This window comes from Anarhichas minor, unplaced genomic scaffold (genome assembly GCF_050575085.1).
Source record: "Anarhichas minor isolate MPS153535 unplaced genomic scaffold, ASM5057508v1 ptg000044l, whole genome shotgun sequence".
Taxonomy (NCBI): Eukaryota; Metazoa; Chordata; class Actinopteri; order Perciformes; family Anarhichadidae; genus Anarhichas; species Anarhichas minor.
In genome coordinates, this window is record NW_027466490.1 from 496,879 (window position 1) to 521,574 (window position 24,696).

Sequence of the window (24,696 nt, forward strand, 5' to 3'; positions counted from 1 at the left end):
ACGTCTGAGAGAGGTCTCACTCTGTCACAGATACGGAGGACAGGAAGTGACAATACAACTGTGAATAAAAGGATTGTTCACTATTTCAATGTTGGGGAAGTTTTGAGCCTTAGATTATGATTCTTTGGGTGTTCTGAAGTAGTATAAAGAAGAAGTATGTACACACCTAAGTATACACCTATATTCAGTTGCAGTATCCAGGTCTTATCCAGTAGAGAACCGTCACAACATGTAGAACTCAAATACTGACGTCAAGATTAAGACCTGAAAACAACAACAAAAACACAGAGAAACTGGTTTTCAGCTTCAGCTTCAAACATCACAGAGAGTCATAATGATGTCACTGTGTTCAGGTCACATGACCTGTCTGAGTGACTGTGTGTGCTGGGGCACGTGCAGAGCAGACAATCAGAGTGAAGAGCAACAAAGAGCTTCATACAGAACAGATCCGTCTGTACCAAGCACCAACACACACACACACACACACACACACACACACACACACACGAGTTTATAAATAATAATAATAGACCAACGTTCATAGAAATTCCTTGACTAATTATTTGTTCATTAAAACTGAACATTCAGTAAAATCAGACCGGGAGGAACCAATGAAGCTGTCCGCTAACAGCACACCTGTAAACACTGATAATCTGGATTATTAGTTATTATTAGTTTACATAAAGGAACATTTGAATCTGTCTGTTTGCTTTAATTCAATAATAACACCTGTTTCTGTTTGAAGATTCATATTAAATTACTGTTTAAAATTACAATATTTTTCACTCAGTCTAAAGACCCTGAACACACACCCACCCCCACCCCCAGACACACACCCCCCCAGACACACACCCCCCCCCCCCCCCCACACACACAGAGTTATAATGCTCAGATGTAAATGTGTTAAATGAATCAGTGTTTACTTACGTCTCAGAGAGCTGCTGTCCGTCTGCAACTGCTGCCAGCCAATGTTGAAATCTACTTATCACACACACACACACACGCACTCACACACACACAGCGTGTCTAAGGTCAGGGGGTGGAGTCAGTGGACAGCAGACTCCGCCCCCCTGAAGACAGACAGTAATCTGTAATCCGAGTGTGTTTGAGTTGAGAGATTAAGGAGGAGATCAGGAGGCAGAGACGCAGCAGCGCACCCTTCAGGCTGGATGTTCACTTATTAACAACATCTTCATCTTTATTATTGATGAAAAACATAACTCCTACAATACTTTTAAAGGAGATATGAAATGATGATGCTTTCAACCAAAAACTTAAACCATGAATTTAATGCAAACTGAAATGAATCTTTGAATGAACTCCCTTCAGGAAATAAAGGCACAGAAACAGGTGAGTTCAGTAACATATTTAATATCTTTATATTACAGACGGAACAGTGATAAAACAGTAACTTTGTTCGGAGACGTCATCAGGAGCTTTGCTGAAAACAAACGGATAAATAAAGTTAAAATAAAGTAAAGATCTAGTTTGTAGAAAGTGAAAGCAGAGACGTGTTCCTCACCAGCAGAGCTCGTCCTCTGGTTTCTATCGGCAGGAGAAAGTTTCCCAGAGCGCAGATCACACAGGCCACGGCGAACGGACTGAGAGCCAGAATCACCGACTGAGACATCAGCACCTGAAGTACACACAGGGTCAGACGTCGACGACAGAAACACCTGAAAACTCACCCGAGCGATTCTCTGGAGGAACACTGAACCCACCTGAGCGATGAACGGAGCGATCATTCCTCCGATCCGACTGAACGACGTACAGAAACCCATCCCCAAAGACCGGGCCACCGTGGGATACACCTGAGACACAGAGACACCTGTTACCTGAGACCTGATCAATAAACACCTGAGACACAGAGACACCTGTTAGCACTAAAACCAGTACAGTACAAACATACCTCAGCAGTGTAAATATAAACCACATTAAAGTTCATGGAAACCAGAGACCGGAGCAGGAACAGCAACACTGTGAACCCGAACCTGGAGAGAAAAACAGGGACAGAAGGTCTTCATAAACCTGAACAAGTTAGGCTGGAGGTCTTTATAAACCTGGAACCAGTTATGCTGCGTTCACACCAAACGCGTCGTGAATTATTCGCGCGAGTAGATTACATACAAAGTCTATGCACAGACGCGATGAGACTGGCGCGGCGCGAATTTGCGATGGAGCGGCACGATCGACGCGAATTTGCGGCGCGATTGACGCTAAATCGCCCCAAACGCGTGAGTTGAAATTTTTCAACTTCTGCGAAATATTCGTGTTACGCCCCAGTGCGATAGCCTATCAGCGTTGAGATGCTCCTCCTGTCATCACTGACGTCCTGCCGTTGTTGAATCAGGAAATAAATACTGTAGCCGTCTGTGTTCACCCAGAGCTCTACGATCAAATCAGCATCATTACGTAGTTATTTCGGAGTCCCTTTTTGTCGGTTTATTGCCGTTAAATCACAGCCAGATCAGTTTATTTAGTGTTCATACAGCTGTAGTGAACAGCGACGTGTGGCTCACTAGACACAGTGAATACAGCTCGATAAAATCCACAGAGCTCCTCTGGACAATATTATGAACCAGACATTTAGGCTGGAGGTCCTCATAAACCTGGAACCATTTAGGCTGGAGGTCCTCATAAACCTGGAACCAGTTAGGCTGGAGGTCCTCATAAACCTGGAACCAGTTAGGCTGGAGGTCCTCATAAACCTGGAACCAGTTAGGCTGGAGGTCCTCATAAACCTGGAACCAGTTAGGCTGGAGGTCCTCATAAACCTGGAACCATTTAGGCTGGAGGTCCTCATAAACCTGGAACCAGTTAGGCTGGAGGTCCTCATAAACCTGGAACCATTTAGGCTGGAGGTCCTCATAAACCTGGAACCAGTTAGGCTGGAGGTCCTCATAAACCTGGAACCATTTAGGCTGGAGGTCCTCATAAACCTGGAACCAGTTAGGCTGGAGGTCCTCATAAACCTGGAACCATTTAGGCTGGAGGTCCTCATAAACCTGGAACCAGTTAGGCTGGAGGTCCTCATAAACCTGGAACCAGTTAGGCTGGAGGTCCTTATAAACCTGGAACCAGTTAGGCTGGAGGTCCTTATAAACCTGGAACCAGTGAGGCTGGAGGTCCTTATAAACCAGGAACCAGTGAGATTGGAGGTCCTGATAAACCAGGACCCAGTGAGATTGGAGGTCCTTTTAAACCAGGACCCAGTTAGGCTGGAGGTCCTTATAAACCAGGACCCAGTGAGATTGGATGTCCTTTTAAACCAGGACCCAGTGAGATTGGAGGTCCTTTTAAACCAGGACCCAGTGAGATTGGAGGTCCTTATAAACCAGGACCCAGTGAGATTGGAGGTCCTTATAAACCAGGACCCAGTGAGATTGGAGGTCCTTATAAACCAGGACCCAGTGAGATTGGAGGTCCTTATAAACCAGGACCCAGTGAGATTGGAGGTCCTTATAAACCAGGACCCAGTGAGATTGGAGGTCCTTATAAACCAGGACCCAGTGAGATTGGAGGTCCTTATAAACCAGGACCCAGTGAAACTGTAAGAGCAGAAAGTGAAGAAGGTTCTCACATGGTGGTGCAGATGTTGAGCAACATGAAAATAATGGCCGCCCCGAGCTGCAGCAAAGTCATACACATCTTCCGTCCCAACACGTTCAGCAGACAGATGTTTAGTGGGACCACTAGAAGACAAAGGAGGACAAAGTAGAGACACATTTAACAAAGAGCTGAACTCATGAACTCGGAGTTAAACCTCATTAAACTCTTCAGGACTCACAGGCCACCTCTCCCAGACAGCTGATGAGCAGCGTCTGGTAGTCTCTGAGCTGGAAGGAGATGCAGTGACAGAGTCCGTCCTGGTTCTGGTGTTTCACCAGATGGTCTCGATCCGGATCCGTCACACACAACAAGTTCTTCTCCAGCAGCTCCGAGCTGCTGAGCACCGAGCCGTAGTAAGTGAAGGACGCCACGAACCTGACGGACGAGAGACGCCACGGACGTATCGATCAAACCGAGTTTCAAGAATAAAAATATATAATGAGAATAAAAGATCTTTTTTTACTGAACGGAGCCTGAAGGCATCACGAGGGAACCTCCTTGTTTTAAAGTTATTCGTTTTTAAGATATTATTGCTATAAATGAAAGTATTAATAATAATAAAAGCATAAAGTAGAAATGAGGAGTTGATACCATGAAAACCAGAGCAGCAAAGACGTCGTCCTGAACGAAGAACCCAGAAGAATCCTCCAACTTCCTCTTTGTTCCTGAGACACAAACGAGAGGAAGACTCACTCACCTTCATCACTCTGTTATATAATATAATATATATATACTATACATTATAATATATATACTATATACTATAATATATATATATACTATAATATATATACTATACTATATACTATAATATATATACTATACTATATACTACTATACATATACTATCCTATTATACTATACTATATATACTATATAATATAATATATATATATACTATACATTATAATATATATACTATAATATATATATACCATACACTATATACTATAATATATATACTATACTATATACTACTATACTATATACTATCCTATTGTACTATACTATATACTATCCTATTGTACTATACTATATACTATCCTATTATACTATACTATATACTATATATGGTATTATACTATATTATATACTACTATACTATACTATATATACTATAATGTATATATACTATACTATATAATATAATATATATATACTATACATTATAATATATATACTATAATATATATATACTATACACTATATACTATAATATATATACTATACTACATACTACTATACTATATACTATCCTATTATACTATACTATATACTATATACTATCCTATTGTACTATATACTATACACTATCCTATTATACTATACTATATACTATATACTATATATGCTATTATACTATAATATATATACTATACTATAATATATACTACTATACTAAACTATATATACTATAATGTATATATACTATACTATAATATATATATATACTATACTATATACTATCCTATTATACTATATTATATACTATACTATATATACTATCCTATTATACTATATTATATACTATACTATATATACTATCCTATACTATAATATATATACTATACTATATACACACTATACTATACTATATACTCTACTATCATACTGAAATAAAGAAATGTATACCGATATAAAATAATTCATACTGATATATATATGTAATAAATATATGAATATAAATACAAAAATAATTGATCGTACCACCATCGGCTCCGCCAGTCGTCCCGGAGGAAGAGACGCTCGGTTCATTTTAGCGATTCTCTGCAGAGTCTCAAGAGCAGCTGAGACGTTTCCTGCTGACACGTTATAACGAGCCGACTCAGGGATGAACTGGAGACAGGGGAGGACAGACAGGTGAGGACAGACTGGTGAGGACAGACAGGTGAGGACAGACAGGTGAGGACAGACTGGTGAGGACAGACAGGTGAGGACAGACAGGTGAGGACAGACAGGGGAGGACAGACAGGGGAGGACAGACAGGGGAGGACAGACTGGTGAAGACAGACAGGGGAGGACAGACAGGTGAGGACAGACAGGGGAGGACAGACAGGGGAGGACAGACAGGGGAGGACAGACAGGTGAGGACAGACTGGTGAGGACAGACAGGTGAGGACAGACTGGTGAGGACAGACAGGTGAGGACAGACAGGGGAGGACAGACTGGTGAGGACAGACAGGTGAGGACAGACAGGGGAGGACAGACAGGGGAGGACAGACAGGGGAGGACAGACTGGTGAAGACAGACAGGGGAGGACAGACAGGTGAGGACAGACAGGGGAGGACAGACAGGGGAGGACAGACAGGGGAGGACAGACTGGTGAGGACAGACTGGTGAGGACAGACAGGTGAGGACAGACAGGGGAGGACAGACTGGTGAGGACAGACTGGTGAGGACAGACTGGTGAAGACAGACAGGGGAGGACAGACAGGGGAGGACAGAGAGGTGAGGACAGACAGGGGAGGACAGACAGGGGAGGACAGACAGGGGAGGACAGACAGGTGAAGACAGACAGGTGAGGATGGACAGGTGAGGACAGACAGGGGAGAACAGACAGGGGAGGACAGAGAGGTGAGGACAGACAGGGGAGGACAGACAGGGGAGGACAGAGAGGTGAGGACAGACAGGGGAGGACAGACAGGGGAGGACAGACAGGGGAGGACAGAGAGGTGAGGACAGACAGGGGAGGACAGACAGGGGAGGACAGACAGGGGAGGACAGACAGGTGAAGACGGACAGGTGAGGATGGACAGGTGAGGACAGACAGGGGAGAACAGACAGGGGAGGACAGAGAGGTGAGGACAGACAGGGGAGGACAGACAGGGGAGGACAGACAGGTGAAGACAGACAGGTGAAGACAGACAGGTGAGTGTGACGTCCCACCTTGAAGAGGAAGATGAGGATGATACTGGGAGTGACTGAGAGACGGATCATCCACCTCCAGCCCAGAGTGGGAACCACCAGCATCCCCAGTACGATGATCAGCATGGAGCCCAACATCCAGAAGATCTGAACCACAGAGACAGAGAGCATGCTGGGACCTCTCAACCCATGACATCATCAGACAGGTGATTTTGAGAACACCTGAGTGAACCTCAAACGTTATCATGAACACGTTTCAGGCTGGTGGTCTGATTATGACAGGTTCCTCTGGTAGACTTCTCAACCACGTTAATAACACAAGAAGACTCACGGTGGCCAGAGGCAGCAGGACGGCTCGATACCTCGCCGGGATGAACTCCGTCTTCAACACAAACCTACAACAACAAGGAGGCGAGTGTGTGTGTGTGAGTGTGTACATCTTGATGTGTGTGTGTGTATGTGAGTGTGTACATCTTGATCTGTGTGTGTGAGTGTGTACATCTTGATGTGTGTGTGAGTGTGTACATCTTGATGTGTGTGTGAGTGTGTACATCTTGATGTGTGTGTGTGTGTGTGAGTGTGTACATCTTGATGTGTGTGTGTGTGTGAGTGTGTACATCTTGATGTGTGTGTATGTGAGTGTGTGTGTGTGTATTCTGACCCCTGAGACACTCCAGCGACCCCACAGCCCACCATGCTGCGCAGGAAGATGAACCAACCGTAGGACGGAGCGAACGAGGTGAGCAGAGAGAAGTAGGCGCTCCACACGAACCCTCCGAACACCACCTGAGTACAAATATATATATATATATATATATATATATATATATACACACAAGAAAATACACAAGAATATACACACAAACACATAATGTATGATATTACATCGAGGATATAAGATGATAAACATGTTCCTGACCTTCCAGCGTCCGTATCTGTCAGCCAGGTATCCACTTAGAACTCCACAGACCATGAAGCCAAGAAACACCATCTGAGACAAAGTACTGCAGTCAGTACTCGCAGTACTACATCTATACTACAGTACAGATGTACTGATGAAGTGATCGATATATTGATATAATAACCTGTGACTCACCGTGGAGACGAGAGCCACCTGCCAGTCCTGCAGACGCCACTCACACCTGATCTCTGGAGAAACTATAGCCAGCAGCATGATCTCCATGGCCTCCACTATCTACACACACACACACACAGACAGACACACACACACTATATTTATATATATATATATGTATTCTTTAGGTTGTATTATTGTTGCTATGAATAAACTCACATTGGCGCTGCCCATGATGACGAACAGCAGGATGTGAAAACGACCGAATCCGATCGTTTCTACGGCTTCTTCTACTGAGAACGTTTCTGTGGAGAAACCATCATCATCTTCATCACCATCATCTTCATCACCATCACCAGACACACCTGAGAGGAGGGGGAGGGGCTTACCTCCAGGTAGATACAACAACGTTCCCCCAACATGGCCGACATCTATACTAGTGCTGCTTTAATAATAATAATAATAATAATAATAATACATCGATTTTCTAGAGCGCTTTTCAAGATACCCAAAGACGCTTTACAGGGCAAAGATAAACGGAACAAACAAACAGAACACTTTGGTAAAAAAAAAGAATAACTGGAGAAGCTGTGCGGAATGGGAGGGGAGGGTGCTGTGTGCTGTGTTCATAGTGCGCTCGGCTGACCAGAGGGAGGGGATGGAAAGAGCAAACTAACGGGAGGCTCCGCGGATGCACCGGGGCCGACGGAGGAGCCCAAGTGTTTTAATGGCTGAGATACACGGAGGAGCAGAGGAGTTGTTGAGTGGGAGGAGTTGCGAGGTGGAGTATTGCAGTATTGGAGTATTTAAACTTAAGTAATATCTAAATATGTATCGTGTGTATTTTTAAAGCACACAAAACGATTTATTGTTTGAATTAAATGAATATAAATATAAATATAATTTAAGTATTTCCTCATGAACATGTTTGGATGTTTTCATTCATAAACAAACGTGAATTGAATCTCTTTGTTATCGGTTGTTTCAACACCTCTCCTCTCTTCATCTCCTCCTCCTCCTCCTCCTCTCTCCTCCTCTCCTCCTCCTGTCTTCCTCTCTTCATCTCCTCCTCCTCCTCCTCCTCTTCCTCCTCCTCTCTTCCTCTTCCCCTCTCCTCCCTCACTTCCTGGTTGTGACGTGAGAGTCATGTGATTGGTTGGTAAAGGGAGGAGGCGTCTGATTGGCTGCTGATGATTCTCATTGACGTGTCTGTGACTCTCTGCTGCCTCCTGGTGGCCGGAGGAGGAACGACACACTAGAAACATAAACACGTCTCTCGTCTGCTTATTGATTATTGATTTGACGCTCACCATCGTGTGGTTTCTTGCTGCCCTGCTGCTTGTCTGCAGGCTTCTCCTGCACCTCCACCTCCTGCAGCTGGATGGCGTTGACCAGCTGAGTCTTCATGAGATCTCCCATCTCACAATCTATCATCATAAAGTGATCAATAACTAGCATTATGAAACACTTTACATCGTTTTAATGACTTTCAACATTTAAAGCTTCTGAAAGATGAATAAAAACATTATGTTATATTTATTATTAATGATCATGTTTAATAAAAACACAACAACTTTCATTTCCTGAACTCAGTGAACAAACTTATATTGAATATATTGAATTGAATATTTAAATATTTCTTCATCGACACGTTAATGGAGAAACTAAAGAAGAGATTATATTAAATAATAAAGTTTTACTGAAGTGTGAAGTTCTGCTTTAGTGACGCTGAGTTTTACATTAATAGAACAGATTTATTTACATATTTCTGTTCAATCCGAACTGAGTCCACTAAATTCATTTAAAGGATTCAGAAGTGTGACCACAACAACAACAACAATGTTTACAACAATAATTATTGTAATTATAATAACCGTAATTATAAAAATATAAATACCAATAATAATAATAAAATGGTTATTTATTCTCATATTTCTCTAAACTAAAAGCTTAAATATTGTTGTTTGATTGAAAACAGTTCAAATCAGTTTTTAATATTTCCTTATTTAGACTAAAGTGTGTTTCTATATTCATGTTGTATTATTATGCTCCATAACTCTCACAATAAACCAAACGTTATTCTTTAGTCCAGCAGGTTTCAGCCGAACAACAAACGTGAAGATATTAAGTATGAATTGTTACAAGATGAATTATTAACCAGCCGGACTTCTCAGAAGACACGTTTACGACATCTCGACTTGTTTCCGTCTTCTTTCTTCATGTTTCACTCTTTTTAACAATGAAGAAACATTTTAAACTTTAGTTTACATTATAACCGCGAATGAATCTCCGGACGATGAAGTGTGATTAATAAAGCAGAACCTGCAGACACATATTCATAATAATAATATAATATTAGACGACTTGTAGGAACATTAGCTTCACGTCACGTCTCGTGTCTGGCAGCGCGTCACCGACCTGAAGTGTTCACGTGGCGGCTAAACTCTTTGATGTGAAGAAGAACTCACAAGTTAATGTTGCACTCAGAGTCCGTCCGTCGCGCGCTCCTCATTCTACTGCGGGGCTTCTGACGTGAACACCGGATCATCGGTCGGTTAATCCGGTAAAAAGTGAGGCTGTTGTTTACCTGCCAGGTGAATCCGGAAGTACCATCGGCAACGTCTTCCTCACTAGGAAACTAGTGGAGGAGCAGGAAGAGGAAGAGGAGGAGGAAGGTGTTCTCACCTGGAAGCTTCAGTTCATAGAAGGATTCAAATAGTTCAAAGCTTTTCAAAAGTTGATGTAAAATGTATCTCATAATAATATCATCTTACTGATGTGAATCAATTATGATAAATGAAAGTGTCTCATAATGACGATAGTGTTCTTCAAATCTGACATTTATACAAATAAAGTCAAAGTATTTAGAGAATAAAGTCAAAATATTTTTAAATGTGAATTTATTCTTGAAATAATGTGAATTTATTCTTGAATTATTACAACTTTGTACTCTTAAAAACCTTTTATTTTATTCTTAACATCTCAGTCGGCATGATATTCTGTAGTACATGATATCGTTTGGTTTTATTGGGTGAGGGTTTCTTAATATGAACCTTTTCTTTATTGTATTCTCAGGTTAAATGCGTCCATATAAACTTTGTCTTTACGTGACATTGACCAACATTTTACAAACAAACTGCCAAATATAACGTTTTGAACCTCAGAAGAAAAACAAGTGATAATAAATAAAAATCAACAACTGCAGTTTGAATTGAACACGTTTTTAATGTTTGTTAACAATCTTTCAGACTCGTCGTGTGACAACACTCACCTGTCGGCTCGAGAACAGGTGCGACTGCTGGCTGTGTTTCCAGGTCACTGAACATTAAAAGACCTTTTCCTTCAGCCTCTGTTTCCACGAGGCAGCTTCACCGGACCACGCCTGGTCTGGCGTGACCACGCCTGGTCTGACGTCTGTGAAGCTGCCTGTTGAAACAGAGTCCGAGAGGAAAAACAGGAATGTGGTTTGAATCAGAGCAAAACCTGTACGGAAGTTCGTTCATGACCATAACAAATGATTCAAACTATCGGATGATAGACGAACCAAAAACACACGAGCTGATGAGTTCTCAGCAGTTTTAACTTCTAAATCCAGATGGCAGGTTAACAGTACACGTTGGCACCAGGTGAGTCGGTTGGTACCAGGTGAGTCTGGCCGTGGTTCCGGTGTGAATCCGTGTTTTTGTCACGAGTAAACATCCCCAGAGCGACTGCTCGTCTGCTGGGTTCTCACTGAGGATCACAGATCTAGAAAATCTCAGAAACTATAGAAAACATTGAAGGAAAACATTCAGCAGAAGTTTGTGAAAACCTGCAGATCAGAAGTTTAACTTCTTTCTTCAATCACGACACCTGCAGGGTTTAACTTTTGTGTGTTTTTATGTGCGACTGGTTTCAGACACACCTCGGGGGGTCGTTGAGTTAGCACCATGTGATCCTGTGGGCGGGGCTAAGTCATACAGCTTGACTGACAGGTGCTAGGTCCAATCAGAAAGTCTCCAGCCGGTGAAGGATGTGTTGGCACTAAAGCCAGGCAGATCTTTGAGTCCGTTCAGCAGAGCAATCACAGATAAAATATTTTATATATATATTATGTTTTCTATATAACACCATATCCATATTTACTGTAACCATCTTCATTTAGATTTAAAAAATATATTTTGCAAATGCAAAAAAACAAAACATGTTTCATATGAAGTATTTTTTTTCTTCTATGATTGGATGAGCGGTGGTTTCATGGTACTGTGATTAATCTCTTTGCTCAGCCTCAACTCGACGTGGAACAACTCTTAACTATTTTTAAACTTTGTTTTAAACGTCTTTTTAGCAGCATGCTAAACATTAACTGGAACATCACGAGTAGCTAAAAGCCTCAAACTGAGTCAAACATGCTGAAGAAGAGCAGAAGACGAACAAACCCTCTCGTAACCAAAACCAGATTTTTAGGAGTGACCGACTTCTTCACAACACTACAGAGAAAACAGCCAACCAGCAGAGAGAGGAACCAGTCATTCAGCTGTACAACCAGCACATGAAGATTAAGGCTGAATCAAAATGTTTGGAGTTCCCTTAAACATAATGGGACAAGAAGTCCGTAGGAGTAAGTTATCCTTATTTCTATGCATCCTGCATGACGAGATGATATGCAACACTAATAAGCAACTGCAATAGAGAAGTATGTAATGAACATAACAGCGGGGCACTACTGAGGCAGTGGTGTGCTGTGGTGTACCCCAAGGTTCTGCCCTGGGTCCCATTTTGTTTCCCTGGCGACCCACTAGGCCGACAAAAAGAGGTTTTAAGTTGTCTCCTCTCACTGCTACACTAAAAAAAACTTTCAATTAGTGGTAACAATCTTTTATTTCTTGTGTGCAATTAACATTTCGTCCTCTAGGGGGAACTCATGTGTACCTTTAGTTTCTGGTTGAGATGAACGACTGGTTTCCCCGTTTATTTTTACCCATCTGTGAGGTGATGAACTCATCTATAGCGTTCTGCCCATACACTGATGGATGCAACAAATCAGCAATGAAAAAAACTTGATATCAAAGCAATTAGCATTAGCGCAATTATTTTTTTTCAATGCCACCGATACACGAACACACGAGCGAGCAGCTATGCTAAGCAACGTCTCCACAGAGAATCAAGCGCCGGCTCAAAGTCTACAGAGAGCTCAAACACAAGAAGATTACAACCATAGAACAGTAGTTAGGTCTTTTTTTGATCAAAATAAAAATATTTAAAGTATACTTTCATATAGAAGCAAGAAAAATAAGTAACATCTCAATACTCCAATAATAACTCTTACATTAATATTGTGCTCATTGGGATTCTATCTCTTTACAGATATTCATATTAATTTTTATAGATATTTATATATACTTTTTTCCTGTTTTGCGTCCCCCTTGCCGTAAGAACTGTACGCCACCTCCAGCTGTTGACAGTCCAAAGACCTCATTGATATCGTTTATGAACGGAGACCTGATCCCTGTGGCTGATGGGAGTGTGGAAGGCAATAAGTGGTCAATGAGGAGATGCTATGAGGCTGGCGATTAGCACCACAGAAGGTCCAGAGTGACAATCGACTTCAGAACTTCTGGAGGGACGACTGAATCCAGAAGGTCAGGAGGGACCATTGACTTCCGGAAGGTCTGGAAGGAAGATCCATCCAGAATGTACGAAAAGATGAGTCTGTTCAAGAGTTCCAAATGAATGATCCACTCCAGAATTTCAAGAGGGACCATCCACTCCAGTGGGTCATGAGGGACAATCTTCTGGGATGATCTGCTCTAGAGGGTCAGGAGGGACCATTCACTCCAGAAAGAATCATTCATTCTGGAAGGTAAGGAGAGATGATGCATTCCAGATTTTCAGGACTAAATGGCCACTCTGGAAGGTCATGCTCCAAAACTTCAAGAGAGATGAAACAACTCCAGGAGTGATGAACTACCCTAGAAGGTCAGGAGGGACCATCCGCTCCAGGAAGGTCAGGAAGGATGTTCCACTCAAGACCATCTTGGGGGAGGGTCTATTCCAGAAGTCAAGGGAAAGTCCACTTCAGAAGGCCAGAAGGGAGCATCCACTGTAGAACTCCAGGGGGGATGATCCACGCTGGAAGGTCATGGGGGGACCATTCCCTTCAGATGGTCGAGAGCAACCATCCACTCCAGAAGGACAGTCGACTCCAGTGGGTCAAGAGGGATGATTTGCTCCAGAAGGCCAGGAAGGACCATCTAATCATCAATCCCAGAGGGATCATCTCTTCCAGAAGGTTGAGAGCAACCATCCACTCCAGAAGGTCAAGATGGATGATCTACTCTGGAGGTTTAGGAAGGATGATCATCGAATGATCCACTCCAGGAAGCACTTTTATGGAAACGTGAAGAGTCAAACCCTAATGTCTAATGAAGCACTGAGCTGAAGGATGACGGACAGACAGACAGGACCCTGTAAAGTACCGGAGGTCATTCAGTCAGGAGACAGTCTTTTTTTTCAGGCGTGGATTGTGGTCCAAAGTCATTTTGGGTTTAGCGGCACAGACGTAGATTAGCTCAAGAGAGTCCAGAATGTGGATCAGTTAGTTATAGGGTTTTAATCCAGTCTTTACGGGCTCTAAGTGGTTTAAAACAATATTGGTTGAAACCAGTTGAGTTTTGATCCAAGCAGGTCCAGACCAGTCTAAGGGTAGCTGGTCACTGCAGTCTGTTTCTGGGCCAGACGTCGCAGTTCCTCCCTGATAGCCTTTATAAGGGAGGCAGAGGTGTGGGCAGAGGGTGAGGCGTCCTCTGGCGGGTACTCTGGAGTCGGTGAGGTCAGAAGGAGAGGTGGAGCCGATGGGTCCCGTAACGAGGAGCTGGGCATCTGGAAAACAGAGGAAGAGGAGAACTCAGGAAACGACAGCACCTGTAGGACAAAGGGAGAGAGAGAGAGAGACAGAGGGTGAGGCCAAGACCAGAAAATAGATCCAGATGAAAGACATGAAGAGAAACTGCAAAGAAATTGATGACTACCGACATTAGTTGTTGTTTAACAGCTACCATCCTTAGTAGACTCGTAATTGAACAACATGAGGGTCAGCAGGGTCGACTTGCTTCAATTGCTCTAGACTGGACTGGTTTGATCAGTACTTCTCTGAACTGGTCTGCATGGACTGCTCAGCACTGTTTCCGGATTGGAATCGAAAGGATTTATCTTGACAGTTCAGGGCATGTCTAGAATGGACTCTTGATTTTACTGCTCCCCACTATAGACTCACACTCTCTCTGCTGGCTCCTGGTCTGGAAAGGTCCTGGTCTGAGTGCTGCTGGTTCCAGCTGGAGCCAGTGGGACCAGACATGCTGCGACCCACCCCTGGGTACGCGCCAATCTGACTGGACAAACCCACCTGGGTCAAATGGTGGAGTTGCGCACCTGGAGGTCAATAAATGTGACAGAAGAGGAAGAGAAACACGCATTTAAGTGATATTGAGTTTCAGTGTAGCAGGATGTCAAAATCAGCAATGGTGCTGCGTATGCAGATGACTGTACCTGTGCTGCCCCCTACAGGTCGTGGTCTTGACGAGGAGGGGGGGTCCTCGTACGGCCCTCTACTGGAGTGAACCGACTCCTGCAGCTGTTCTCCAGTTGAAACATACCCTGCTGAGCTTAGACCCTGCCTGTATGAAACACACAGAGAATCAGCACTGGTTCAGGTCCAGATTACAGACATAGACCTGGTTTTAAATTGCACTGACACTGACCTATGGAGCAGGCCCTGGACTGATGTTGGAGACATTCCCAGCTCTGCGTATCTCTGCAGAAAGAACGAAAGAAGAGGAAAATGAAAACTGAACATGGAGTCATGACAGACTGAAAATGTCTGACACACTCACAGCAGAGAAGGGGCTTTGGGAGGGGGCAGCTGGGTAAGAGCCCCACTGCCTGCCTGGGGGGGGGCGGGCCTGGGGAGAGGGGCTGGGCAGGGCAGGGCTTACCCCGCTCAGCCCGGCGCTGCCCTGCGAGGACGGCGACACCAGGGCGAAGGCGTCATCCAGAAGGCAGTGCATCTGCTGCCGTGCCTCCTCGATTGAGGGCTGGGGGGGCATATAGGGGGGCGGGGCTGAGTCAAACACCTCGTCAGTAGGGGAGGGGCTGCCGTGGTCCGGGGGCAGGTCAGGGTCCGACTAGAGGAATGAGAGAATGAAGAGAAAGTGTTTAATGTGTTCCAAATCATTATTTACATTTATTTCATCCATCCATCCGATTTCTATCCGCTTATCCTGGGCAGAGTCCTTAGGACAGCAGGCTTAGGAAGGACTTAATAATCGGAGCACCAACTCCGATCCCACCTTTAAAAAAAATGGAACCACCACCTCGGTCTGCCTCTCCACAGCAACTGTCCCCAACTGAAGAGACAGTCCAACAATGTCCAGAGCCATTAGGATTCTATAATAATTGATATACGATACAAAGAAAAAAGGAACCAAAACGCTACCCTGTGGAACTCATTCAATGGATGTGGGATCAGAACCACCAGAAGGACGGAGCTGTACTGCTACCTGGTTAAACTTGGTTTTCGTCTCACCATGTAGGCCACGTTGTTGAATCCCGGGTATTTCCTGTAGGTGGCGCTGTGATCGGTGAGCAGCCGGTCTCGGTCCGTATCAGGAAGACTTCCGGGTCCTGGCTGAGCTCGCCGACCTCGAGGAGAGCGCCTCCCTCTGGAGTGGGACAAAGACACCGTTTTTCCTTTACAGCCCAGACTTTATTCATGAATATAGTAAATAATAAACAATATGAGTTGAGTTAACTCTACAGGATTCTCAGGTCTGACCTCCTCCTGGAGTCGGTGGGGGTGAGGGGCGAGTGGTTGTCGCCCTGCAGGATGCAGTCCATGTGGTCGTGGGCGGAGCTGTAGAGACGCTGCGCAACCTCGCCCTGCACCGGCCCGTCTCCGAATGCGTCCATGATGTCGTCCATCGAGGGAAACTCGCACTGGCCACGCCTCTTGGCGCGCTGCCGGAGTTTGTTCCTGTGGTGCTCGATCTCAGACTTGTGTCTCAGCGCCACCTGCAGGAAAAGCACAGGGGAACGATGATGAACAGTCAGTCCGGTTTCAAACGTTGTTGAAGAGAATCCTCATATAACTCGTTATGTTGAACCCAGCATATTTGGTTGCATAAATACATCTCCACCAAACTGTTCCCAGAGAAGCCACTGTGAGAGGTGGTTAAGCCACTGTGAGAGGTGGTTAATAGAGCCATGCCAGGAAAATGAAGTAGTATATGAGGACATGTTTAGATAAGCAGAACATTGTGATGAAGTTCCTCTGAGAGACATTAGTTAAGAATCATGCCAGGAAACATTTCCCGTACGAATATCATTTGACCTGCCAGAAATGTCAGCCTGACCCAGACAAAGAGGAAGAAGTCCAGATGCGTTCTGTTTTTGGTTCAGTCGAAGGGATTTGATTGATTGACTGTAATGTAAGGTACAGTCCACCAAAGGTATAAAGCCAGACGTAAGCACTCTGACAATTTGGATTCGTCGTGAACTTGTCATTGTGCGCAATAAACAATCCCCGATGGTTGCAACTCCAAGAACTGTGTCTTTCTGGGTGCGGTTTTTATCGGGGGCAGCGGTCTCACCTCTGTGCTGACCTTCTCGGTGAGGGTGGGGCTCAGGTGCGACGGCGGACTCGGTCGCGGCTGCATGGCGATCAGCTGCACCTTGTTGGCCTGACGACGCGTCCCGTTGGACGAACCGCGGGACAGACGGTCAACGTGGTCGAAGATGGAGGACGAGGACAGGAGCTCGTCTGGACCGCTGCCTAAAGGAGCGTCATGTGAGAATAACACGTATGAGACAGAGGCTCCGCCTTCTTCACCAGCTCATCAACATCTGATCGATTGATGATTAGCTTTAATCTATCAGGTGATGAAGGTAGAAACTTACCCAACTTGTTCCTCCCTTCAGTCCAGAAGCATCAAAAAGAAAAGACATGAAACGGATTTGATTAGCTCATTCAACCTCCTCCTCTTCTCTTTTTTCTCCTACTCCTCCTCCTCTCTCCTCTTTCCTCTCTATTTTCTCCTCCTCCTCTCAGGTGTTTTTTCTTCTTAATCAGCGGTTTCCTTGTCACACAGTAAATCTCTAGGAAACATCACACACACACACACACACACACACACACACACACACACACACACACACACACACACACACACACACACACACACACACACACACACACACACACACACACACACACACACACACACACACACACACACACACACGTCACAGTGTCTCTGACCAGTTTTTGGCGTCTTCCTGTGCTGCTTCCCCTCGCTGGGCGTGGCCACAGGTCGAGTGCTTTCTTCTGCCGATTCTCTGCCGCTCGATTGGTCGCTGCCTAACGAGTCTCCGTCTGACGGGCTGAGTCTGAAGGACGAGAGACGGGAGTTTAATGTCTGGACTGTTTTGGATCTTTTTTGGACATTTCTGAAAAAACCTTTTAGTGACCATTATTATTTAAAGGACGTTTTTACAGACATGTATAGAAACCTGAACCTGGGCGTCCTACCTGCCCCGGCGGCGGCTGTTCCGTGCAACCTTTGTGGACGAGCCTTTAGATTTGGGGGTGTTGAGGTCTCCGCCATCAGAGGGCGTGGCCTCCTTGGCGGGGGCCGGCAGCGGGCCGGGCTCCTGGATCACCATGATGTCGTCTTTGCTGTGCTGACCCAGGTGCAGCTTTGCAAAGTCGAAGCCTTTGACACTCGGAGCCTGAAGCTGAGAAGAGGACACGGTGATCAGCTGCTAGAGTGGACGACAGGAAAGACAGAACTACTTCCTGTTGGCCTCTGACCTTCTGCCTCTGCTGGATGGTGTTGATGGCGTCCGGCTGGAACTCCAGCTTCTCTGAGCCGCACAGCTTCCAGTAGAGGATGATGATGATGAAGACAGCCAGCAGGACGGGGACGACCACACCGACGATCAGCCAGATGCTGCTGCTCTGAGTCTCCGCTGTAGGGACAGACAGGGTCTCCACAGCTGGAGATGGGAGAGAGACAGGTGAGAGGTGAGAGACAGGGGGGGGGGAGACAGGTGAGAGACAGATTAGAGAGAGAACAGAGACAGAGAGAGACAGGTGAGGGACAGGTGAGAGACAGGTGAGAGGACAGAGACAGGTGACTTCTCTAGACTTACGTTGGGCGATTGGCCTCTGGACGCGGTGTCCGAGGACGATGGCGGCTCTCTGAAGGTCCAGACGGTTCAGGGTGACCGCCATCGCCTCGGCAGGTATCCGCTCACCACCTGGACCCTCCACGAAGTAGAAGACCTCCAGAGGACGCTCCGCCCCCGACAGCCTCGCCACCCGCACCACCTGAGAAACGACGGTTAAAGGTGATGAACATATTCAGGAGAGAAGAAGAGAGAACCAACCAGACACTGATGTGTCGTTCAGAAACTCTTGTTCACTGATTTTCATCGGGTTGTAATCTCTGTACAGGTGTGTCGACAGAGGCGTGTCGACAGAGGCGAGTCGACACAGGCGTGTACATACCTGCAGACTGTTGTTGCCCACAGCTGTAGCTCTGCTCCAGCGCCTCCTGCTGGTGACCTGCAGACTCTCCTCCAGCAGCAGAGCCAGACGTCTCTCCAGACGAGCTTTAAAACTCTTCTCGGCCACCATCTGCTCCTGAACTCCCAACAGGACTGAAGCCAAACACACATTCACACAGTAAACAATATTCTTTTAGAAAATTCTACCAAAAGACTGAAGCAGACGTGTTCTCACCTGTACGGACCCAGGTGGAGCGCAGGTGGTGAGACGTGTTCAGCTCAGGGTAGTGGAAAGCTGTTTAACACACATTATTCACATATTTAACACATTTCAAAGTGTGTTTTTCCCACATTTATATATTTCATATATATTAAAAAACACAATGACATTATTAACACGTGTGTACAAACAAACTTCGTACGTTCTGCGATCTGAAGGGCAGGAAATCCGACGTAGAAGCTGAACTCGACCAGGCTGAGCTTCCTCAGGTGTTCGCTGACCTCTGACCCCAGCAGGTAGTCCCGCCCATCACGCACCGCAAAGGTGATGTCGACGGAAATCTTCTGCTCCGCCGCCGCCGCCGCTGGCCGGCTCACGGACATGGAGATGTTCAACAGCTGGAGAACACACAGGTGTACAGATGCTGCTGATTTTTTTGAAAGACTCATTCATTAATTTTGAAGGTGAGAGGCTCACCTGTACGGTGACGTTTCCAGCCTCGTGCGATCGTCTCCGCGTCTCGGCGTACGCCATCATCAGCCCTCTCTCGACGCGCTCGCTGAAGTTACAGACTCTGACATCGATGTGGGCGGGGACGAACTGCATCACAGAGTGGATCTGGTACCTGAAGTCAGGTACGGTGTAGAGTGGCGACACGGTGGGAACCGGGCCGGAACCGCGTGGCGGTTGGCGGAGGGCGTTGATGACCGACATGGCGGTGAAGATCAACGGTCCCGACACGACGCGGAAGGCAAAACTGGACGGGGTTCTCAGGAACTGATGAGGCGGCAGAGACAGACGGCTGTCAATCATCTGACATCAATAGCTTTAATCAATCAAGTACAACAGGTGAGAACAACTAATCAATAACTCAACTAAAACTAGAGAATTTTCTTTAACGAGAAGTGGTGTTTGTGGGAGGTGTTTTTGGTGTAGGAGGTTGAGGAGGTGGTGTTTGTACCTGGAGCTCCACTGAACGGTTGAACTCTCTCTTCAGAAGATCTCTGACTTGAGTGAAACCTGCTGACGAACCTTTGGAACTGACTGCAGGAGAAAAAAGAAACAGATTAGCTGATCAAGATCTTTCTGATCACATAACCTACAGGACCCGGTGCGGCTGTCACGTGACCTACTCACCTACTCTGACCAGGTACATCTCCGGCTTGGTGATGTTACACAGGTACTGTCTGGTGGGCGAGGTCTGGGCCATTCTGGTTGTCGTGACCGGGGGGGCTCTGGTCAGGCTGATGGCTGTGATCTGTGTGGTGGTGGTGATGGCAGTGGTTGTGGTTGTGGCCTTAGTAGTGGTCCTGGTGGGTGGAGCCTTCACTGGCTTCTCCGTGACCACTGGAGGCCTCTCTGGTCTGTCGGGGCGGGTGGGAGGTCCTAGCGGGGGAGGGGGAGGTACCCGGCCAGTGGTGTTGGAAGGGGGACGAGGACGAGGAGGGGGTCTGCCCGGTGCCGGGGAACGTTCTTTGGGTTTTAGATCAGGAGGAGAAGCAGTTTTTATAGTGGTTGGCGGTGGAGGTGGGTTCTCCTCACCTGCGAGAGTGGGTGAGAGGGTGAGGGGAGGGGTGGGCCCCTCTAGAGGATGCTTGGACTCCCGTTCTGGAGGAGGACCAGAGCTTGGGGATGGAGAGGAAGATGAAGAGGGACGGTGAGTTTGTGTTGTTGTGGGAGTGATGGGGGGTTTGGAGTCAGTCCAGTCCACCGGGTCCTGGTGTCTCCCCCTTTCTCTCTCCCGGGCCAGCAGGTTGGTGTAGTACTCCATACTGTTCATGTCCGGCAGCAGCAGCTCCGTCGGCTCCAGAGGCATCATGTCCTCCAGGTCATAGTCCTCGTCCCAGTTGGGGAAGACGTCCGGATGGGAGGGGCGAGTGTGCAGCGGGATGCTGGGGGTGAAGGAGGAGGGTGAGAGAGGGAGGTGTGAGGAAAGGGGAACGGTGGGACGGGCGGGGAAGGCGGTGTCGTAGGAGACCCAGTCGCCACCTAGGTCCTCGTCATAGGGGTGGTTGGGTAGTGGTGTGGCCAGGGCCAGCTCCTCTCCGTCAGGCACCATGAAGGACAGAGTCTCCAGGTAGTCTCCGGAGCCCCATGCTTCTTCCTCCAGGGAGGGGTCCTGCTCCCAGGGGGGAGGAGGGGTGAGGGTGGGCTGGGTGTGTTGAGGGGGCAGGGCTGGGGGAAGGCTCGGGGACAGGAGGTCCGGAGGTCTCAGCAGGAGGTGGATCCCCTGAGAGCCAGAGTCCGAGTCCTCTACTGAGCCGCCGGTGCCAACGCTGTTACCATGGTAACCGGGATCTGAAATCTGAGGGCTGGGGACTGGGGGTCCTGAAGGGGAGGAGGGTGATGAAGGACGGGACGGAGAGTCCGCCGTCCTGTTGAAGTCCAGCACACCTGTGAGGCAAAGACGAGGGTTAAATTAACATTATCTTTAACTGTATTTTCCCAGACCAAAACTAAGGGGGCCGTACCAAAACTAAGGGGGCCATACCAAAACTAAGGGGACCGTACCAAAACTAAGGGGAGCGTACCATAACTAAGGGGACCGTACCAAAACTAAGGGGACCGTACCAACACTAAGGGGACCGTACCAACACTAAGAGGACCGTACCAAAACTAAGGGGGCCGTACCAAAACTAAGAGGACCGTACCAAAACTAAGGGGGCCGTACCAAAACTAAGAGGACCGTACCAAAACTAAGGGGGCCGTACCAAAACTAAGGGGGCCGTACCAAAACTAAGAGGACCGTACCAAATCTAAGGGGGCCGTACCAAAACTAAGAGGACCGTACCAACACTAAGAGGACCGTACCAAAACTAAGGGGGCCGTACCAAAACTAAGAGGACCGTACCAAAACTAAGGGGGCCGTACCAAAACTAAGGGGGCCGTACCAAAACTAAGAGGACCGTACCAAATCTAAGGGGGCCGTACCAAAACTAAGAGGACCGTACCAACACTAAGAGGACCGTACCAAAACTAAGGGGACCGTACCAAAAACGAGGAACTTGACCAAAACTGAGAGGCTACGCTAGGCTACCCAGCTGCTGTACAGACATGAGTGGTCAATGTGAACATCTATGTCTCAGAGAGGAAGAGAAGAAGAGGATGATGAGTGATCTTCTTCACAGAGATCAATAAAGTAAATATATAACACAGCGCCTTCTTTCTGTTTCCTCCACAGGTTGTTTTAATTTTATTCAAACCTATTTGTCATTGTGTCATCACACACACACACACACTCTCATCTGCTGCCGGCTTCGTTGCCATGGTGATGCCGTGCTTTGCGGCAGCATCACGTGCCGAAAAGAGACGCGAGAGGTGACAAGAGTCATCTGTATTCAGGAGGCAACGCCTCAGAGAGAGAGAGAGACAGAGAGAGAGAGAGACAGAGACAGAGAGAGACAGAGAGACAGAATAATGTTATAACTCATAAACTTACTAAATGTAGAATGTTTGATTTGGTAAATAATACAAAATATATGATTATCTTGTCTGCAGCTGATGTGTCTGACTCAGGATCAGTGTGAGGATGAGAACACGCTAAATATATATATATATATAATAAACAGACTCACATCTCCTTATAAGGAAGTTCCTGAATCATAATAAAATCAGAACCTACCTGCAGCAGGTGAGCTTGACGTCACCACGGAAACCAGCGTGCCGGCAACCAGCAGAATCACACCGAGTGTGCGTTTGCACGCTGAGGTTCTGGGGTCCATCCCGGTCCCGCAGCCCCGCGGGATCACAGGGTCCATCAGCGTCCTCAAAGGGCCGCCGGTCTGATCCCGGTATAGAGAGCCGAGCGGCCGTCAGGAGGACCTGAACGAGGAGGGACTCAAGTACTCAGGTCTACTTAAGTAAAAGTACTAATACAACAGAGTACAAGTACTTTGTTACAAGTAACAGTTAAAATATACTTAAAGGGACAAAAGTATCTATGATAATACGTCATTATTTATTAATGATCACCGAGTACAGAGCTCCTGATCAATCAAACCATCTAACGACATCCCATAATGCAGACAGAAGAAATGTATATTTTATATATGATACATCTTATTTTATATAAAGTACATATATGATATTATATATCATATATATATAAATAATGTATATCATATATATGATATATAAAATAATGTATTATAGATACATAAAACATGATCTTATACATGATATGTCATATTTAAATATAAAGATCAGAGACTCTGCTCCTTCAACGTGTCCTCGTTCCGTCATTCATCTCCTGCTCGGGCCCGGTTCAGCCTCCACCAGGCCGCTTCTACCTCCGCTGGCCCGGTTCGGTCCGACTCGGTTCCCTCTCACTCTGACCCCATTACCGGCGAGATAACGAGCACCGGCCCATCCGTCCTCCGCGGACACACCGGGCATGACGGCTGATTTTATCCCGCTCCACAGTCACCGTCCCGGGTTAGAGTGTCCTAATTACCCGGTCCGGTCCGGTCCAGTCCAACACCGGTTTAACGTGTCAACGACCCTGATCCTTATCATGAACCTGGTAGTAGTCCTGGTCCAGAGCCGCCTCCCTTCTCTCTGTAACGAGCTGAGAGCCGCAGCCGGAGCCTCCACAACCGAGCCGAGCCGAGCCGAGCTGCGGCGACGCAGATCAGCCAACCCCCCACCGACACCGTTCACCTACAGACCGTTCATAGAGAGGAACCGAGGCGAGCCGGGCCGAGTTACCGTCAGCATGCGTTCTGTCGGTCAGAGAGGAGACCTACCTGCCATCCTGGAGATGCGGATCGGGCGCGTCACGCCTCCAGAGCCGCGCGGCGCGCTCCCTGCGCGGGGATGGAGGAGGCGGAGGGTCGCTGCAGAATCACTCCTTCCTCCTTCTTCTCCTCCTCCTCTCTGCCCGCAGTCTGCCTCACCTCTAAACGGTGATCTGGACCCGTCCGTGCCGGTCCCGGATCCGTGTCACGTTCAGGGACGGTCTCGGTACCAGTGCGACCCGGCTCCGCCTGCTGCTGCTGAGCGTCAACGGATCAAATCTACAATTCAAACGACATCTTGCTCCTTTTCGTCTCTCCTCACACAGAGACGCTTCTCTATCAGAGCTGAACACGGATCAGTTCTGCAGACGGACCCTGATGGGACCTGGACTTCAGACTGGTCCGGTCTGACTGAGAGAACCAGTCCGGTTTAATGAGAACCATCACAGATCACACATAAAATACATCAATATGCGTCTTTGTGTATGAAACACAAACTGTAACAGTTTATTATCAATAATGATATGAATGCTAATAACTCATTGATCTACGGTGTCCTGGAGGAACCTTCTTACAGACTCTAGCGCCCCCCAGAGGAACTAAGGCACACTGTTGCTATTTAAAGGCCTCAGTCCTCCTGTCAGAGC

General features: G+C 46.6%; 2 protein-coding genes across 2 annotated transcripts; both read right to left on the reverse strand.

Moving 5' to 3' along the window:
- Positions 1-1,428: 1,428 nt before the first annotated feature.
- Positions 1,429-7,465, reverse strand: svopl (SVOP-like). Its single transcript, XM_076111273.1, has 11 exons — positions 7,394-7,465; positions 7,136-7,260; positions 6,806-6,869; positions 6,496-6,621; positions 5,317-5,445; positions 4,201-4,274; positions 3,788-3,984; positions 3,581-3,692; positions 1,910-1,991; positions 1,722-1,811; positions 1,429-1,636 (listed from the first exon to the last, which is right to left on the reverse strand). Exons 1-11 carry the CDS (start codon positions 7,463-7,465, stop codon positions 1,484-1,486), a joined length of 1,224 nt encoding a protein of 407 aa, XP_075967388.1. The 3' UTR covers positions 1,429-1,483.
- A 3,289-nt stretch (positions 7,466-10,754) lies between these two features.
- Positions 10,755-24,389, reverse strand: LOC142970778 (UPF0606 protein KIAA1549). The gene is made up of 20 exons (XM_076111207.1): positions 22,936-24,389; positions 20,451-21,707; positions 20,275-20,357; positions 19,791-20,090; positions 19,516-19,711; positions 19,329-19,388; positions 19,095-19,246; positions 18,737-18,914; positions 18,396-18,580; positions 18,114-18,319; positions 17,844-17,971; positions 17,483-17,497; positions 17,176-17,357; positions 16,362-16,597; positions 16,113-16,248; positions 15,421-15,711; positions 15,289-15,341; positions 15,077-15,204; positions 14,805-14,959; positions 10,755-14,452 (listed from the first exon to the last, which is right to left on the reverse strand). The coding sequence occupies exons 1-20, from the start codon at positions 23,069-23,071 to the stop codon at positions 14,228-14,230; spliced, it is 4,302 nt and encodes a 1,433-aa protein (XP_075967322.1). The 5' UTR covers positions 23,072-24,389; the 3' UTR covers positions 10,755-14,227.
- Positions 24,390-24,696: the final 307 nt, after the last annotated feature.

Coding starts and splice junctions, on each gene's coding strand:
- svopl (XM_076111273.1), bottom strand. CDS start 7,465: ATGGTGTTTCTTGGCTTCATGGTCTGTGGAGTTCTAAGTGGATACCTG. Junction 3,985..4,200: donor TTGCTGCTCTGGTTTTCATG/GTATCAACTCCT, acceptor CTCGTCCGTCAG/GTTCGTGGCGTCCTTCACTT. Junction 1,812..1,909: donor TTTATATTTACACTGCTGAG/GTATGTTTGTAC, acceptor TCTGTGTCTCAG/GTGTATCCCACGGTGGCCCG.
- LOC142970778 (XM_076111207.1), bottom strand. CDS start 23,071: ATGGACCCTGTGATCCCGCGGGGCTGCGGGACCGGGATGGACCCCAGA. Junction 16,249..16,361: donor CCCACCGACTCCAGGAGGAG/GTCAGACCTGAG, acceptor GTCCCACTCCAG/AGGGAGGCGCTCTCCTCGAG. Junction 14,960..15,076: donor ACCTGTAGGGGGCAGCACAG/GTACAGTCATCT, acceptor ATTGACCTCCAG/GTGCGCAACTCCACCATTTG.